Genomic DNA, 15720 nt, shown 5'->3' on the forward strand with positions numbered 1-15720 from the left:
GTTGAGGGCCTTGCACTTTTGGGTAATGTCAGCTTTCAGAGAAGTTTGAGAGCGACGTGCTTCCATCCTTTGTTGTGCTTTACTGACTTCTATCCGAAAGAATGGGAGGTTGCTGGCCGACCAGAGCTTGATTTGCAATGACTCTAGAAGTTGGGATTCTATTTGCTCGAAGATGTTCTTTATTTTGCTGGAATCGTCAACTAGAGCGGTGATTGGAGCGGATAGAAGATCCTTGATGAGTTGAAGCTGATGTGTCAAGTTAGCCGATTGCTGCAGAGATAATGTTTCTGCTCCAGGGACAATCAGACCCATTGATGCCGGGTCGAAGGAAAGCAAACCTGAAATGTCAAAGCTCTATGGACATCTTTAGAGTTAGAACAAGGTGCATTTATAAAGTTATCAGTTGGTTCAGAATTGGTTTTGTGATGTTACCTGTTCTGGAGAAGAAGTGTTGGTCGGTTCAGGAGCAATCGTCCCATCAGAGCTAGTATTAGCGTCAAGAGCATCGACTGTATCAGCTTGTTCTTCGTTTGTATCCATCAGTGCATCAGGAGTTGCAGCCGTCTCATGTTGATTCAGGCCTTCTGCATTGAAGGTTTCTTCAGCTGCATCCTGAAAATAGAATTACAGTCAACCAGAGTATATATGTCTGAAAATAAAGAGGAAGTTCTTGAATGATGAGTTACCTAGTTGGTGTTGGACTCTGATGGGCTCGGAGAAGTTGGTACTGGTTTCTTGATCACTCGCCTGGTGATCATCTTCCTTTTCTTGGTCAAGACTCGGGGGGCAACTACTGCAGAAGTTTGTCTTCGTCTGAAAGCTGACTGAAGTAAGTCTGGCTGGACAGTCATTATCACTTTCTTCATTGGTGGTAATCCTTTGCAGAAAAGTACATCAGGAGCAGTTGGAAGAAGGTGAAACGGTTCCCCAGTACTGGTTATGGGTTCTGGGCCATCTTGTTGCTGCTAACAGGATGAGCAGGATTAGCCAAGAGAAAAGGATAGGGGACTTAGGAGGAATTAAATGCACAAATTCAGTACCTCTTCCTCCAGAATTACATATTCAGGATCGATTTGCTGCAGTCGGGGACCTAGAGCTTTTCTGAAGACATGAGTTCTCCACATGTTCCACCAAGTATCAAAGCCGATTGATGAAGAGATAAAGAACAGATCGGCTGGTATTGTGATGTGGAGGTCATCAAACATGCTGTAGCATCTTGAACTGGTGATACCATCGGGCAGATCGGCTCTGCTCTCCACCAAGTGGTGAATATGGAAGTGGGGAGGGACATGTCCTAGACCAAGTTGCCGGGCTGCTACGACTGGCTGGTAAGATTCATAGCCTAGCTTGATAATTCTATTAGAAGTGCTGATGCCAACAGGAAGGAAGCTAGGTCGAATCATCAAAGAATACAGATGCCGAGTGCTGTCGTCATCGGCAAAGTTATCTAATCTAAAGGCAGTTGGGTTTTCGAAGGATTCAGATTCAGTAAATGGGAAATATAGGGGATTATCTAGTCCTTTATAGAAGACTCTGAACCAGTTTGCTGCATCTACTGAATTTAGTTTACTGCCGGGAAGACTGAATAAAGCTTGGCCATAGCTTGTGCATCTAATTGGTTTGCCACTCTCGTCAGGGAAAGAGTTCTTGGTCAGGCCTTGGAAGTTGGGAATATGATGCTGGAAGTACAGCTGTGCCCATAACTGAATGAACCACCAAGGGCCTCCAGTTCTCAGTTTCTTGTGGTTGAGCAGATTGGATGTCATTAAGTGGAGATATCTATATGTTTCTCCAAGAAAAAGTTTGCCTAGGCCAGTGTGATTACCATGGGACAGGTGATAGGCTAAGGGGAGATAGTTCTTAGTTGGAGCTAAAGAATGGCAACAGAAAATGAAGTGCTCTAGCCAAAGATTAAAAAATGCTGTGTGTTCCTTCTCAGTCACTGGACATTTTGTTTTCATATGCTGACTCATGTAAGTACCCCAGTTTGTGCAGTTGACTTTGGAAGAAAGTTTAAAGGGGACTTCTGCCATTTTGTGAGCAGCAGGGTTAGGAGAGCTAATGTCTAGTCCGGTGATCATGACAACATCTAGCAGAGTAGGGGTCATGGGTCCATGACCAAAAAGGAAACAATTCAGAGCATCAGACCAGAAATAGCCGATGGTTTTCAGAAGATTTTCATCTTGGTCAAGGGGTGACAGTGATAAGCTAAGTGCATCGGCTATGTTCAAATCTTGCCACAAGGGCATGTGGGCTTTTGCTACTCTGTTATACCATGTTATCCAGCTTTCAGGTGGATTAGGCCAGGCTCTTAAGCAGTCGGCCCAGAGGTTCAAGTCAATGTTTTGACTCACGAAAGGGATCCTATTTGCTTCACAAGAGATCAAATCTGTGGGGGTTTCATGGGTTTGTGGGCCAAGACAGAAAGATTTTGGATTGGTGGGATGCAACAGAAGGATGTCTGACACCTGAAGTTTAGAAGTTCAGAAATATGCATTTGGTGTCATGTTTCAGAGTTTCAGTTTCAGAAGCTTAGTGAGCTGAAGAAAACTAAAAGATTAGGCCGAATATTACCTTCAGGCCATGGATTGCCGCATCGTTAGAACTTGTTGTCTGAACTGCAGAATCCGCCATGGTCACAGATCTGTGGACTTAGGGTTTGGTTGTTGGAGATTCTGGTTCGAATTCCGGCTGCCTGGAGAGTTTTTTGCTCGGATTTGTAGAGTTTGGTTTTCGAATTACACTCGAATTTGAGAGTTCGTCGAGTTCGGTTCAAGCTGGAAGCGATATTCTACTCTTGTGCGGGTTACTTTTAGTTTGAACTTCGTCGGCTCTTGGATATTTATGGAAGCCTGATGTGTTGCCATCGTCTTTTTGGGAAATAAATGAAGACACACAAGATTGACGGAACTCGATTTCATTAAAGGAAAGTTTATTACAGGGAAAGCCGATTTTACAAAGGAATCAATCCTTCGGCTTTGTGATTCTACCCTTATGGTATTACTACTGTTCGTAGGTACCTAGTACCTATGACGCTTGGGGCTTCGGGCTGGCACATCCCCGCTGCCGTTGTCGTCGCTGCCGTCGTCGTCGTCGTCGTTGCTGCTGAAGGCACTGCTGCCGCCTTCAGACCCGGAGTCGCTCCAGCCGCCGTCGTCGCCGCTGACCTCCTCTTCGCTGTCCTCCTCGGAGGACCCGAGGAACTAGAAGGGCTTTCCGCCCATCGGCTCGTCGTTATCGGAGGGGGAGTCGATCTCCTCTTCCGAGGAAGAGTCGACTCCGTCCGATGAGGGGTCTTCTTCCTCATCCTTCTCCGACTCTTCTTGGAACAGGAGTCGGAGGTCTTCTCCTTCGGTCATGGGTTCATCCTCCACGGAGGCGACCCCGAAGTCGAACTCCTCTGTGTCCCAGTGCAGAGGAGCCAACGCCTCGTAGGCCGCTGTTGGGTCCCACTCAGGGGTCGGCTCTCGGCTCTCTGGGATGGAGTCGATGGAGGAGGCCGAGGGGGGGGGGGGAAGAAGAAGAACGAGGGGAAGAGGAAGAAGAAGAAGAGTCTCCGAACGAGTTGGAGCCGGAGGAGGAAGAGATGGCCATGGCTGTTGGAGGATTGGGGTGGTTTCTGTGCTACTGGCTTTGGGAAGAAGATGGAGTTTTGCTGTGAAGAGGAGCCGATGCAGAGGGAGGTTAAATAGTAAGAAGATAGAAGATGGATCGGCAGTTTCACATTCTACGAGGAGCCAGTTGCAGAGATGGTGCGTCTTCCTTGGTGGTTGCAGTATGATCAATAAGCATTAACGGGAAGATGAAGCGACGGATTGGTTTTGGAACTATCGTTGCCAAAACCAGGGGGGCATGTGTTATCGCCATAAATTAACAGGGTTAATTTATGGGCCGAAAGCAAGATGGGCTTAAAGCAGAAGATTGAGGAAGGCTTGTAAATCGGCTCCTGCGTGAGCGTATGGGCCACATTGGCCGTGTATCCTTAGATTTAGTTCAGGATTAGAGATAGAGTCCAATCGGGACAAGATTAGTTTAGATTGTTTCCCAAGTCTCCGGACTATAAATATGTATCCTTTGTTATTTGTAAAGGGAGTGTCATCACGACTCGCAAACAACAATTCTCGGCGCATCGCCACCCCTAATCCTAGGGTTTCATCCAAGTAAGTGACATGCTGCCCTGATCGCTTCTTTCGATCAGGGCAGTATTGTTCTTGCTTTTACCTTGGTATTACTCGTACTGAAGCGTTTTTTATGGCGAGTAATACTAGTTATCATGATGTTCGTAGCATGACTTTTAGTAGATCTGTTGTGCTTCGTTGCTTATCATCTGCGAATATCATGTTGTCTCTGTGCAGTCACGTTCCAATCTCACGCTAATTCTTATCGCATAGAATTAGTCGTACAGAGGCAACACCCTGCTTCTTTCATGTTTAGTAGATCCGATCTGTTATGGTTTGCTCTTATCTTAAGAGTTGGCATAATATCTGCTGGGTTAGGCCTTGCAAACGGATTGGATGATCCGGTGGCGTAGTAGATACTTTATCTTAGCCTTGATAAGGATTGTTCCGGGAATCGGCTCTTGCTAGTTCTTAGGCCTCTGTTTTAGGTTGTGGTTTAGTTGTCTGTTACGTTCGCTAGGCCCAGTCACGTGTAGGATGTTCCGATCTAGCAGTGAGGCTGTTACCATCGTGGGTTAAGATTAATTGGACTTGATTGAAGCAGTTTTATAGTGATTTGCTCTATTTATCATATCCGGATGCAATCAGATCCCGTCTGACACCGGGACTCGATCGGCTCTTCAAAGCCGATGCAAGAGTCGTCCTGGGGAGCCGACCACGGCTCGGACTTACGTTTACACGTGTCTTTGTATGCAGGAAACTGTTCGGGGCACGTCTACACCCTCCTGATCGGGTATAGGTCAGGTGGCACGCCCGGCATTCACACATCCTCCGGGCGCGTGACGGAATTTGCGGGCCGTCGACGAGGGAGCAGTGCTTGCCAGCGCACCAGCAACCTCCCGGCTCTTCATGTTGCCCGTCGTTGCTCGCCGGTGGGTTTCGGTCGACAACACATACGCCTCGCTGTCGATGGAAATATCATCTGCCATTGAAAGCACAACACCGTTAAATCTTAGAATATTCGCTCTCACAGGGAGTCGAACCCAAGACCTAAGGTGCTATTGAGACTTTTATAACCACACTGGACTATAGGCACGTTCCATCGGGGGCTCCTATATATCTTGGGGAAAGTAGATAAGCCATCCATCTTTAAAACCCATTTGGCCCAATTAGCTACTGCAAACTAATCAACATTATTTTAAAATATGTTCAACATTTTTTAAAGTATGTTCAACATTTGAAGCTCGAAATGTTGAAACTATATAGATAAAATATTCAAATAGTAGTTTTTGAATGTTGAAATGATAAATTCAAAATGTTGAACCCCTTCTTCTCCGGCGACCAAACGGTGGTGCGCGGCGGCCTGGCCATGGCGCGGCGTGCGGCCAGGGGGTGGGGGCAGCTAGGAGAGCCGCTGCGCGGGGGTGGCCAAGAGCGGCTGGGGGCGGCGGCCATGGCGCGCCGGCGCGCCCAGTAGGTGGCGTCGTTGGCACGGGGAGGGAAGGAGCACGGAGGGTTAGGATTTGAGTGGGTAGATCCAATGGTTGTAGATGGTTGCACAAATCTCAAACATTGGAAGTTAAGTTGAAAAAAACTTTCTAAAGATGCGTAGGTTTCCTGCGTTCCATCACCTAAAGGCAGGCCTCCAAAGACAATCCGCCCAATATAATCCTAGTAACAGCCAATGGACCCCATGGCCATGTATTCCAAGCGAGCAGGAACAAGCGTTTTTTTTGTTTATTTTTCTCTTTTGCGGGAGTGACTCGGTCTGATCATTCGGGAGGAACCGAACCGATCGGTTCCTCAGTTCCCACAGAAGTTCAGTTTTTGAAAAATAGGAACTGATCGGTTCTTTTTATAGGCAGGAACCGAGGAAGTTTGGTTTCGGTTAGTTCGGTTCGGTTTTAGTACTAACCAAACTAACCGAGTTGCCGTGGAAGAAGCTGTCATCGCTAGGGAAGCGGTCGTCGCCGTCGCACACGCTCGTCGGCCGCCGTCGCCGTCATGCGGGCCTGCTAGCTATCGTCGCCGTCACGCTGGCCCGCTAGCCGCCGTCGCCCTCGCACGTTGCCGGCCCGCCGTCGTCTTCGATTTGCTGACACCTCGACCACGCGCTGCCGACGCTCAACGTCACCCTGCCTCCGCGTCCGCGCGCGTCAGGGCACCTGGAGATGGGCCCGGCCGCGCATCCGCGCCAAGAGCTGGAGAGGGGGCGGCGGGGTGGCCGGGTGGGGAGGGGGTGCCGCCGTGGAGACTGGAGTGGGGCAGAGGGGTGGGGAGAGCGGCCGGACATGACCACAGTGCGCCGGAGGTGGGACGCCGGCCAGCGACGGGGATTGGAAGGGGCCGGGGCGGCATGCTCATTTGGCGAGTCAGGGTGGGGGCAGCCGCTCGAGGGCGTCGGGTGCGTGGGGCGGGTGAGAACAGAAGGTTGAAGGAGGGAAGGGGTTAGAGTTTCTAACTAGGCCGGTTTAGATTGGGCCTAAATGGGCCAAATTTTGGTTCTTCGGGGGAACCGAGCCCAAGAACCGAAGATATCGAGAAACTTTGGTTCCTCTGATCATGGAACCGAACAGAACTGAATTTTTTTATTTCGGTTCTTCGGTTTCGGTTCTCGGTAAATTCGGCTCGGTTCTCGATTTTCGATTTATTTTGCCCAGCCGGAGGAGTGACTGCTTAACAGTTGAGTAAAAAATGGTGTCATCACTCAGTTTTTAAGCCAATAGATTGAGGCCACGTAGCAATGGTAGTTTTCAAAAAGATTGAGTGACGGTTAGGGTAGAAAATACACGGTTTTGCCAACTGCCCCATAGGGGGCGCTGCTATAGTCATCCTTGTGATCCCCAGCAGACTTGTCACACTACACTCTCACTCAAGATTTTATGCTTTGGGTCTAAACTGGCCTAACAAATCAGGTCACATGTGGCATCCAGTCAAATTTATTCCAAATCAAAAAAAAATTAGTTGTTTCAGCAATACAAAAAATTTGTTGTGAAATATTTTTTTTTTGGAATACAAGATAGTTATTGGGCCTTGTGTGATAGTTAACATTTGCGCAGGGGGTGGGGATCCGATAAAATTTAGATTGCAAATCAATAAAAATACCAACCCATACCCATACACATACACATACACATACACATACACATACACATACACATACACATACACATACAGTGGAGCCGCTAGAGCCAGGGAAGAATAATGGCGCGGGGCGATGGCAGAAAGGCAGCGGACGAACCGACAGAGAAAGCTGAGAAGTTCGTTGCTCGATTCAGACTCTTGGCTATGCTGTCACGGCTACAACATGAAGGTGTTTCATGCAAGAGAAGGCGTATAGGAGAGTGCGAGTGTAACCTGTACTGACAGGTGGGTCTGTATCCGTGTCGCGGAGGTGTGTGTGCGTGCTTGGCTTAAAAGGGGCCAACGCTTGTAACGTGGGCATGTAATTTCTGAATCCAAACTAAATCGGAAGAGAAGAGGAAGTTGTCCTCTGCTCTGTTCGTTCTTCCAGTCTCTACCTTGTGCTAATTCTCACGCCGGCGAACTCGCCGGCCACGGGCATTACATCTGGTATCAGATTCAGGTTATCTCTGGCAATCGTCCATTATCGGTTCCTTGTTGTTCGATTCCACAAATTTGCTCCAATTTCCGACCTGGTACGTCTCCTCGACGAACTAGTCTGCTTCGCACTGAATCAGTGCGATCCCGGCATCCACTCCACGCTCCCGACCCTCGTCGGCGGCAGCCACCGCAAATCGCCGGTTAACTGTTCCGGCACCGACGACCACTTCCTTCGCGCCGTTTAGGGTTATAGTTCGGTTGGCAGCCGATTTCCCCTTGATCCCCTCTCAAATCGGGTCCAGTTGGAGCGAAATCAACCATGGCGCCGCCAAAACCATCCGTGCAGACCAAATTCATCCTTGACGCCATGGAAGAGGAAGCGGAGAAGGAGCTCACAAAGCTGGATCAGATCCTGGACAGCGTGGACATGCTGTTCGCACGGGTCACAGATATTGCCCTCACCCAGCAGAAGATGTGCGCACAGCTGGAGCTCAACACTCAAGCGATAGATCTACAGACTACAGAAACAGAAGATGATGGCTCGACAGATTGGAGAAGCAGGGCAAGCCATTGTGGAATTGAGGCTGCAGCAAACCCGTCACTGCACGCCACCACCATCAGACAGTGACTCGACTAGTTCAGAAGGTGCGCACCAATGATCTGGACCAATCTCTCGCTACCATATGCCTAAGATGTCGTGTCCCCACTTCAATGGAGATAATCCAATAGTGTGGAAGCATAAGTACCTGAATTACTTCAAGTTACTTGATGTGCCTCATGAGCATTGGGTTAGTGTTGCCTCTTTGCATTTTGATGATCTGCTTCACAGTGGTTACAAGTGTATAAGAAGACACATAATCTGCTTCCTGGTTAGACTTTGCATTGGCTGTAGAACAGAAATTTGGCAAAGATAATTACCGCAAGGTAGTAGCTGATCTCTTGGAACTTAAGCAAACTGGTTCTGTGGAAGAATACTATGCAGATTTTCAGTCGTTACAATTTCAGGTGTGCATGTACAACTCTGAGTATGGGGAAGTTTTCTTTACAACTCAATTTGTGATTACACTACTACAAAAAACATTAACCGAGGTGGGCAAAAAGCATTAGCTGAGGCAGTTTTGCAAACGCCTCGAATCTACCGTCACGGTTAATCGGGCATTAACCGAGGCGGTTTTGCTGCCCGCGTCGGTTAATAAAAAAAGTTAAAAAAAGGAAAAGCCCGGCAGGCCCATCCTGGGCCCGCCAAGCCCGTCGCCATTGTGCCACCTCCGCACGCGGCGGCCGCCGCCGTCGGGCTCTGCCACCGCGGGTCGTGGGCGCTGCCGCCGCTGCAGGCCCACACCCCCGTGCGCTCCGCGACCGCCGCCGCCGCAGGCCGGCGGATCCGGCCAGAGCCCAGGAGGACGCCGTGGATCTGGGAGGGAGGGAGAGGGTAGAGAGAGAGAGAGAAAGGGGGAGGAGAGAGATGGTGGCTGCGAGAAACAGGAAGGGATTGAATTGTTTTAGGGTTTGCTGTTGCTTTTATATGTTGGAGGTTTTAGTGGGCTGATATGGGCTTGGCATTTGGGCCTGATTTACCTAGGCGGTTGTATTGTAAAACAACCGCTTCGGTTAATTGATATTAACCGAGACGGTTATTTAAAAAATAACCGCCTCGGTTAATGTATTTTGCGAGCCAGTTTTCCATACCCGCCTCGGTTAATAAAAAGTATCCGCCACAGTTAATCGAAGGCATTAATCGAGGCGATTTTTTAATGTTCCCGCCTTCGAGAAAAATTTAAAACGCCTTGGTTAATAGAATTTTATAGTAGCGAGATTCAATACCCTGTGCAAGGACAAGTGCCTGATGATGTGGACAGAGCTTACTTGTTGGCCAGGATACAACAGAGGATTCTGGAGAGAGGCAAGGGTAAAGTGCATCAAACTACAACAGCCTCACGGGTTGGACATGGTGCTAGTAAAGGGGAGAACAAGCAGCAAGGGGGCAATACACTGTGGAGAGAGAGACAGCTGCGAGATTATAGGAAGGCCAATGGCCTCTGTTATTACTGTGGTGACAAATTTGAACCAGGTCATATTGAGGTGTGTACCAAGAGAACCAAAGCTCAACTCCACACTCTAGCAGTGAATGATATTAATCAAAATTTAACTGATGAGGTGCTGAATCAGTTGGCTGTGGAAGACTCTTTGGCAGAGGATTTCTTACACCTTTCTCTGCACGCTTTAGCAGGTACAGAAGGAACAGGTTGTTTCAAAATCAAATTCTAGGTTAAGAAGAAAACAATGCTAATGTTGTTGGATAGTGGTAGTTCTCATTCCTTTGTGAGTTCAAGTTTTGTAGCTGCTGCTGGCCTCCAAACTATTCCCACCACATCCAAACCTGTGAAGTTACCTAATGGGCAATTGTTAACATCCAATCAGATGGTACCTAAGCTAGAGTGGCTATGTCAAGGTTATACTCTGACTGTGGATATGAGAGTTCTAGACCTAAGCACATATGATGCAATTCTGGGATTTGACTGGTTGGAAACTCATAGTCCAATGCAATGTGATTGGGAGAATAGAACTATGGAGTTTATGGAACAAGGGAAGAAAATCACAGTCCAAGGAGTCAAGCCTGTTCCTGTGGAGTTAGGTCCTATATCAGCCAAACAGCTATGGAAGAGCTATAAAGCACATGACATCTGGACCTGTGCCATTGTAAATCTTGCCCCAGAACAGCAGCTTAAGGACATACCTGAATCAATTCAGAGGTTATTGCATCAGTACACAGATATCTTTAGTGCGTCCAAAGTGTTACCTCCAACAAGAGTATATGATCGTGCAATACCACTGCAACCTGATGCAGTGCCAATCAATTCAAGACCCTACAAATATTCTCCCCAACACAAAACTGAAATTGAAAGGCCAAGTGAAAGAGTTGCTGGAGGCTGGGCTAATTACTCACAGTACCAGCCCTTTTGCATCTCCAGTGCTGCTGGTACAAAAGAAGGATGGCAGTTGGCGATTCTGTGTGGACTACAGGAAACTCAATGCCATTACCATCAAAAACAGATTTCCCATGCCTATAGTTGAAGAGATTTTGTATGAGTTGGCTGTCTCAAAGTACTTCACCAAATTGGACTGAGGATGCTCTTGCAAGGTGAGTACAAAACTGCCTTCAAAACACATCATGGTCACTACCAGTTCAAAGTGATGCCATTTGGACTCACCAATGCACCCTCTACTTTTTAGTGTATCATGAATGAAATATTGAAGCCATTTCTCAGGAAATTTGTATTGGTTTTTTTGGATGATATCCTAATTTATAGCCCTTCTCTGGAAGCTCATGAGGAGCATGTACAACAAGTCTTTGAGGTACTCAGAAGCCATAAATTCTTTCTGAAACCAAGCAAGTGTTCTTTTGCTTAGCATAGCTTGGAGTATTTGGGTCACATTATATCCAGAGATGGGGTGGCTACAGATCCAGCAAAAACAGCAGCAATGTTGCAGTAGCCTAGACCTCAATCAATCACTGCAATCAGAGGATTCTTAGGCCTTACAGGTTACTACAGAAAATTTGTGAGGCATTATGGGGTGATTGCGAAACCCCTGACACAACTACTACAAAAGAAGCAGTTTGAGTGGAATCACCAAGCTGAAAAGGCATTTTTGGCCCTGAAATCAGCCATGATGTTGACACCAGTCCTAGCACTACCAAATTTCCATGAACCATTCACTATTGAAACAGATGCTTGTGAAGGGGGCATTGGAGCAGTGTTGATGCAGAGAGAACAACCGGTGGCATTTTTGAGCAAAGCACTTGGTGTCAAACACAAACAACTGTCTATTTAGGAGAAAGAGTTTTTGGCACTACTTATGGCTATGGAGAAGTGGAGACAATACTTGCAGGCACAAGAATTTGTCATAAGAACAGATCATAAGTCACTGTCTTATTTGAATAAACAGAATTTGCATTCAGATCTGCAGAGGAAGGCAATGGCAAGACTCATGGGCCTTAAGTTTAGAATAGTCTATAAGAAGGGAAGAGCAGCTGATGCATTGTCTAGAGTGGCACACCTCATGACACTGCAAGCAGTCTCTGAGGTCCAACCAACTTGGGTCCAAGAAGTCCTTAATTCCTACACCATTAATTCTCATGCTCAAGCACTTTTGGTTCAGTTGGCTATTCAATCTCCTAATGCAACTGGTTACAGCCTGGAAGGGGGGCTCATCAGATATCAGGGCAAGATGTGGGTAGGAGCCAATTCTGCTTTACAGACCAAAATCATTTCTGTATTTCACTCATCACCTATTGGAGGACACTCTGGTGGGTTTTCCACATACCAAAGAGTTAAACAGTCTTTCAGTTGGAGAGGGCTCAAACAACAAGTAACATCTTTTGTGTAGCAGTGTGGGGTCCGCCAAAAAGCCAAACATACCAATACCCATCCTGCAGGTAAATCGCAACCCCTGCCTATTCCAACTGGAGCATGGCAAGATTTGTCCATGGACTTTATCGAGCGCCTCCCAAAGTCTGATGGATTTAGTGTTATTGTGGTGGATAGATTGACTAAGTATGCACATTTTTTGCCTCTCAAACATCCCTTTACTGCCCAGGGTGTGGCTCGACTGTTCCTGGATACAGTGGTCAAACTACATGGTTTTCCCAAGACCATAGTGTCTGACAGAGACAAAATATTTTTGAGCTGCTTTTGGAGAGAATTGTTCAAGCTTTATGGGGTCAAATTGGCATCCAGTACAGCTTGCCATCCACAAACCGATGGGCAAACCGAGAGGATCAACCAATGCCTAGAGATGTATCTTCGCACAGCAGTGCATGAATCACCACACAAATGGAAGTTGTGGCTGCCTTTGGCTGACTTGTGGTACAATTCCCCTTTCCACACAGTGTTGGAGTGTTGTCCCTTCAAAGCTCTCTATGCTTATGAGCCAAATTCGAGTTTGTCTCCACTGCCCAGTCAGTCAGTGTCACAGGATGTTCAAACATTGGTTCAGGACAGAGAAATACACTTGCAAACTCTGAAGCAACACTTGTTGAATGCTCAATCAAAGATGAAACTCCAGGGTGACAAGAAGATATCTGACCTGTAGTTTCAGCCAGGGGAGCAGGTTCTTCTGAAACTCCAACCATATGTGCAAACTTCAGTTCCTAACAGACCCTACTCGAAGCTAGCATTCAAGTACTACAGCCCATATACTGTCTTAGAGCGAGTGGGCACAGTGGCTTATAAATTGCAGTTGCCTCCTGGCAGTTTGATTCATCCCGTCTTCCACATTTCACAGCTCAAGTCATTCCACCCCAATTATACTCCGGTTTATGTAGACTTACCTAAAGTCAGAGATCTGTTTATTGTGGACACCAGACCTGAGGCTATCCTGGAGAGGCGTTTGGTAAAAAAAAGGCAGTGTGGCTGTACCACAAGTCAAGGTGAAGTGGATGCATCTGCCAATGGAGACGGCGACCTGGGAAGACTACAATGTGCTGATGATGCGGTTTCCAGGTGCTCTTGCTTGTGGTCAAGCAAGTTCTTCAGCCGGAGGAGATGTCACGGCTACAACATGAAGGCGTTTCATGCAAGAGAAGGCGTATAGGAGAGTGCGTGTGTAACCTGTACTGACAAGTGGGCCTGTATCCGTGTCGCGGAGGTGTGTGTGCGCGCTTGACTTAAAAGGGGCCAACGCTTGTAACGTGGGCATGTAATTCCTGAATCCAAACTGAATCGGAAGAGAAAAGGAAGTTGTCCTCTGCTCTGTTCGTTCTTCCGGTCTCTACCTCGTGCTAATTCTCACGCAGGCGAACTCATCGGCCACGGGCGTTAGACTGTTCGTGGAGGAGGGTTGTTTTCAGATGATGTCGCGCAATCCTGAAGCCATAAGTAATAACCTCGCCCGCCTAGCAGGCAACGTCCGGCTGTTCCACTGTTCTGCACGCTGCCCCAAGCAGGCAGCAGAGGGCCAGAGCCCAGAGGCAGCGGCGGAGGCAGAGCGTTTGGGCTGCAGTTGGGCATTTGGTTGGCTGCCAGGCCTGAACTGAGATCAGTTGGTGAACACCGCTTTTCCGTGCAGAAATCGGGTGGGTAGATGTCCGCACCACGCACAATTGCAAAGAAAGCTGCAGAAATCTACTACACCAACAAAACAATTTTATATATTGTTTAAATGCTGCAATCTGCAGAAATCTACTACACCAACAAAACAATTTTATATATTGTTTAAATGCCCCTACTTTCGATGGACAAGTGTACCAATCTACGACGGACGTGTGTTTAAAAGCCAACTCCTTTGGGTCCAGACCTAAGTAGAAGGACAACTCCACGCCAAAGGTTTGAATGCTAACCAGTAACCACCATTTGGGTAGGCAAGTACAGCAGATCTCGTGACTCATTGGATGAACACGATGGAGACGGATGTGAATAAGTGAACCACTGGCTGTGTTTAGATCCGTAAAATGATGGTAAAAAAGGTTACATCAGACATTATAGTACACTGTAGCACTTTTCGTTTATTTGTGGTAATTATTGTCCTACCATGACCTAACTAGGCTCAAAAGATTCGTCTCGTTGTGTACATCAAAACTATGCAATTAATTTTTTTATTTACCTACATTTAATGCTCCATTCATGAGGTAAAAGATTTGATGTGATATGTGAATAGTGAAGTTTGGAGAGAGAAATTTTGGAACTAAACACAGCAACTAGGGAGCCACAAGCTTTTCAGAGCAAACTTTGAAGCCTTTCTCCAATTTAACAAACTGTGATTGCACTAAGCTGGATCTTCAGAAGTTTTCGTTTACCCTGCCCCTGATCCGTTGTTCAATACATGATCTCAGAGATGAGGCTGCAACACACGCAGTAGCAGCAATGAATGCGATTCCGTCCCAAGAGCAAACAGGCAATGAGACAGACAGAGTTCTGAATCGACCGAGATCAAACGGAGCTAGATCTCCATAACATTCCGTTCACCCTGAGGACAATCCAAGCCTCAGAGATGACAGTAAACAGGCAACGAAACAGACAAGCCAATGCAATTTCGTTCCAAGACGAAACAGGCAATGGGGCAGACGAGCTCTGAATCAATACAAGATCAAGCTGTAGCATCACTGTCTAGCACACACAATTATGAACCCTGAATTCATGGACACGGTTTATTCCTGCATCATCCACGACCATTACACTGCAGATGCAGAGGACGGAGCTCAGCTCACAGAGTCGAGGCGGGACACAAGCACAACACAATTGCCAGCTGCCACACCAGATCTTGCCGCGGCGCGGCCAGATCGAGCGCGCGCCCGCCCGCCGGAGGCAGATCAGTTGGCGGCGGCTTCGTCCTCCTTGTCCCCCTCGGGCGCCGGGTTGAGCTGGAAGGCGGTGACGGGGAAGGCGCGGCCGAGCCCGGCGGGGGTGCGGAAGACGACCTTGGTGCCGGAGGGGCTGACGACGATCTCGGAGATGGTGACCCAGATGAGGAGCTCCTTGCTCTTGACTCCGGTGAGGCCGTGCATCCGGCCGGGCTCCACGAAGGCCGTCACCTCCTTGTCGTACCAGACCTGCTTGCCGATGGTGTCGAAGGTATGGGTGAGGCCGGCGGCCTGGCGGAGCCAGACGAAGCCCGTGGAGCGGTTGTAGCCCACCTCGTCGAGGGACGGCAGCGGGAGGAGCCCGTCGGGGAGGCCCAGCTCCACCATGAACTCGCGGGACTTGCGCGCGCACAGCTCGTGCCCGGAGTGCACCTCCGCGCCCGAGCGGTGGTCCTCGATCAGCTGCGACATCTCCGGCGGCGGCGGCGGCGGCGGGGAGGTTTCTTGCTTCGCTGGTGTGTTTCTTTCCTGTCGGTCTGGCCTGGTTTGGTTTGCTTTTCTTGGATGCTTGCGAGGAAAATTGGGGAAGGTGGGTGGCGTGTTTTATATGCGGGGAGGACCACCGGACGGACGGGGAAGAAGAGTAGAAGACCAGGTTCCCGTTTCTACTGGGAATCGTGCTTGCGGCCGGGCCACGGAGACGGAAACGAAGAGGGGTCGCTAATCATCAGAGATTGA

At 48.2% G+C, this 15720-nt stretch overlaps 1 protein-coding gene across 1 annotated transcript; it reads right to left on the reverse strand.

Annotated features, from left to right (window-relative positions):
• Nucleotides 1–14597: 14597 nt before the first annotated feature.
• On the reverse strand, nt 14598–15707 carry LOC120703637. Its single transcript, XM_039987776.1, has one exon. The coding sequence runs from the start codon at nt 15451–15453 to the stop codon at nt 14992–14994; it is 462 nt and encodes a 153-aa protein (XP_039843710.1). The 5' UTR covers nt 15454–15707; the 3' UTR covers nt 14598–14991.
• Nucleotides 15708–15720: the final 13 nt, after the last annotated feature.

The sequence above is a fragment of the Panicum virgatum genome, chromosome 4K, assembly GCF_016808335.1.
Source record: "Panicum virgatum strain AP13 chromosome 4K, P.virgatum_v5, whole genome shotgun sequence".
Lineage (NCBI taxonomy): Eukaryota > Viridiplantae > Streptophyta > Magnoliopsida > Poales > Poaceae > Panicum > Panicum virgatum.

Excerpts from the sequence above, each read along its gene's own strand:
- LOC120703637 (XM_039987776.1), bottom strand. The coding sequence starts at position 15,453 with ATGTCGCAGCTGATCGAGGACCACCGCTCGGGCGCGGAGGTGCACTCC.